The sequence below is a fragment of the Tupaia chinensis genome, unplaced genomic scaffold (genome assembly GCF_000334495.1).
Source record: "Tupaia chinensis unplaced genomic scaffold, TupChi_1.0 Scaffold150006_1, whole genome shotgun sequence".
NCBI lineage: Eukaryota > Metazoa > Chordata > Mammalia > Scandentia > Tupaiidae > Tupaia > Tupaia belangeri.
In genome coordinates, this window is record NW_006209847.1 from 4,431,067 (window position 1) to 4,432,083 (window position 1,017).

Below are 1,017 nucleotides of genomic sequence, written 5' to 3' on the forward strand. Positions count from 1 at the left end.
ATGCTCCGGGCAGTGGATCTACACCTAGCCATACCCGCACCTATCCTGTGACACCCTCTCCCAACCCTGAGACAGCCAAGTGCAGCCAAGGGAGGGAGCCTGAACGGAAGCGGCCGGGACACCCTACATTGCCGATGGGCTCACAGCTGTTCCCACAGTCGCACTCACAGCCACAAAGCCCCACGGAATAGTCTCAGGACCTCAGCGCCCACCGTGCAGCATGGGGCCCATTCTAGTGGCACTGCCAAGGGAGATAATGGACCATGGAGACAGATCCGGCCAGACCCTGGCTCCTTTGCCATCAGCTCCAACTCCACAAGGCTCTGGCTTCTTCTTTCCCAAGTCCTGGCTCCCACTGTCTGGGAAAGCCCCTCTGTGGTCTAATCGACACTCTTCTCAGAGAAGGGACAGTCCCTTCTCTCTGGAGATTGACCGCTCTTTGGTCCCCTCAGCCCTGACTTTTCCTCTGAGGCCTTTTCCAGCCCTGGGCCAGAAATGCAGGAGCCATTCAGAGATTCTGCTCACAGAGACGGCAGGAAGCACAACCATGGCTCTGCGACCCTGCCCCAGGTAGGGGTCATTGTGTCCAGCCTCCTGCCGCAGCCTCGCTCAGAGGCATCTTGCTTAGGCTCCTGCCTAATGGCTTGTCCTATTGAATCCCCTGTCCCTGTTCCACGCAGGGTCCATCTTGCCCATTTCCCCTGCCCTCCCCAGCTCTCTGAGCTGGGAGCAGGTGACTCACGGTGAAGGCTGAGCGAGATGTTGATGGTGTGCTCATCCACGAAGCCCTTCAAGCCAGGCATGCGGGCACACTTGAGCTGTGTCTGGGCAGCACTGTCTCCAACGTGCACCCAGCACACAGTCTCATTGGCATAGCTGAAGTCCATGGCTGTGGTCTGCCGCGTGCTGGTTGGTGTGATGGTAGACACCTGGGCACCACTCAGGTATGTAGCCAAGATGTTCTGGGAGTTGGCAATCAGCAGCACAGGGGGCCGGTCTACTGGCTCTGGGGAGGGA

At 58.9% G+C, this 1,017-nt stretch overlaps 1 protein-coding gene across 1 annotated transcript in view; it reads right to left on the reverse strand.

Moving 5' to 3' along the window:
* Positions 1 to 1,017, reverse strand: part of LRP1 (LDL receptor related protein 1) — a 94,583-nt gene that overhangs the window by 75,895 nt on the left and 17,671 nt on the right. Inside the window, 1 exon segment of the mRNA XM_027769638.1 lies at positions 743 to 1,006. Coding sequence (XP_027625439.1) covers positions 743 to 1,006 — 264 coding nt within the window.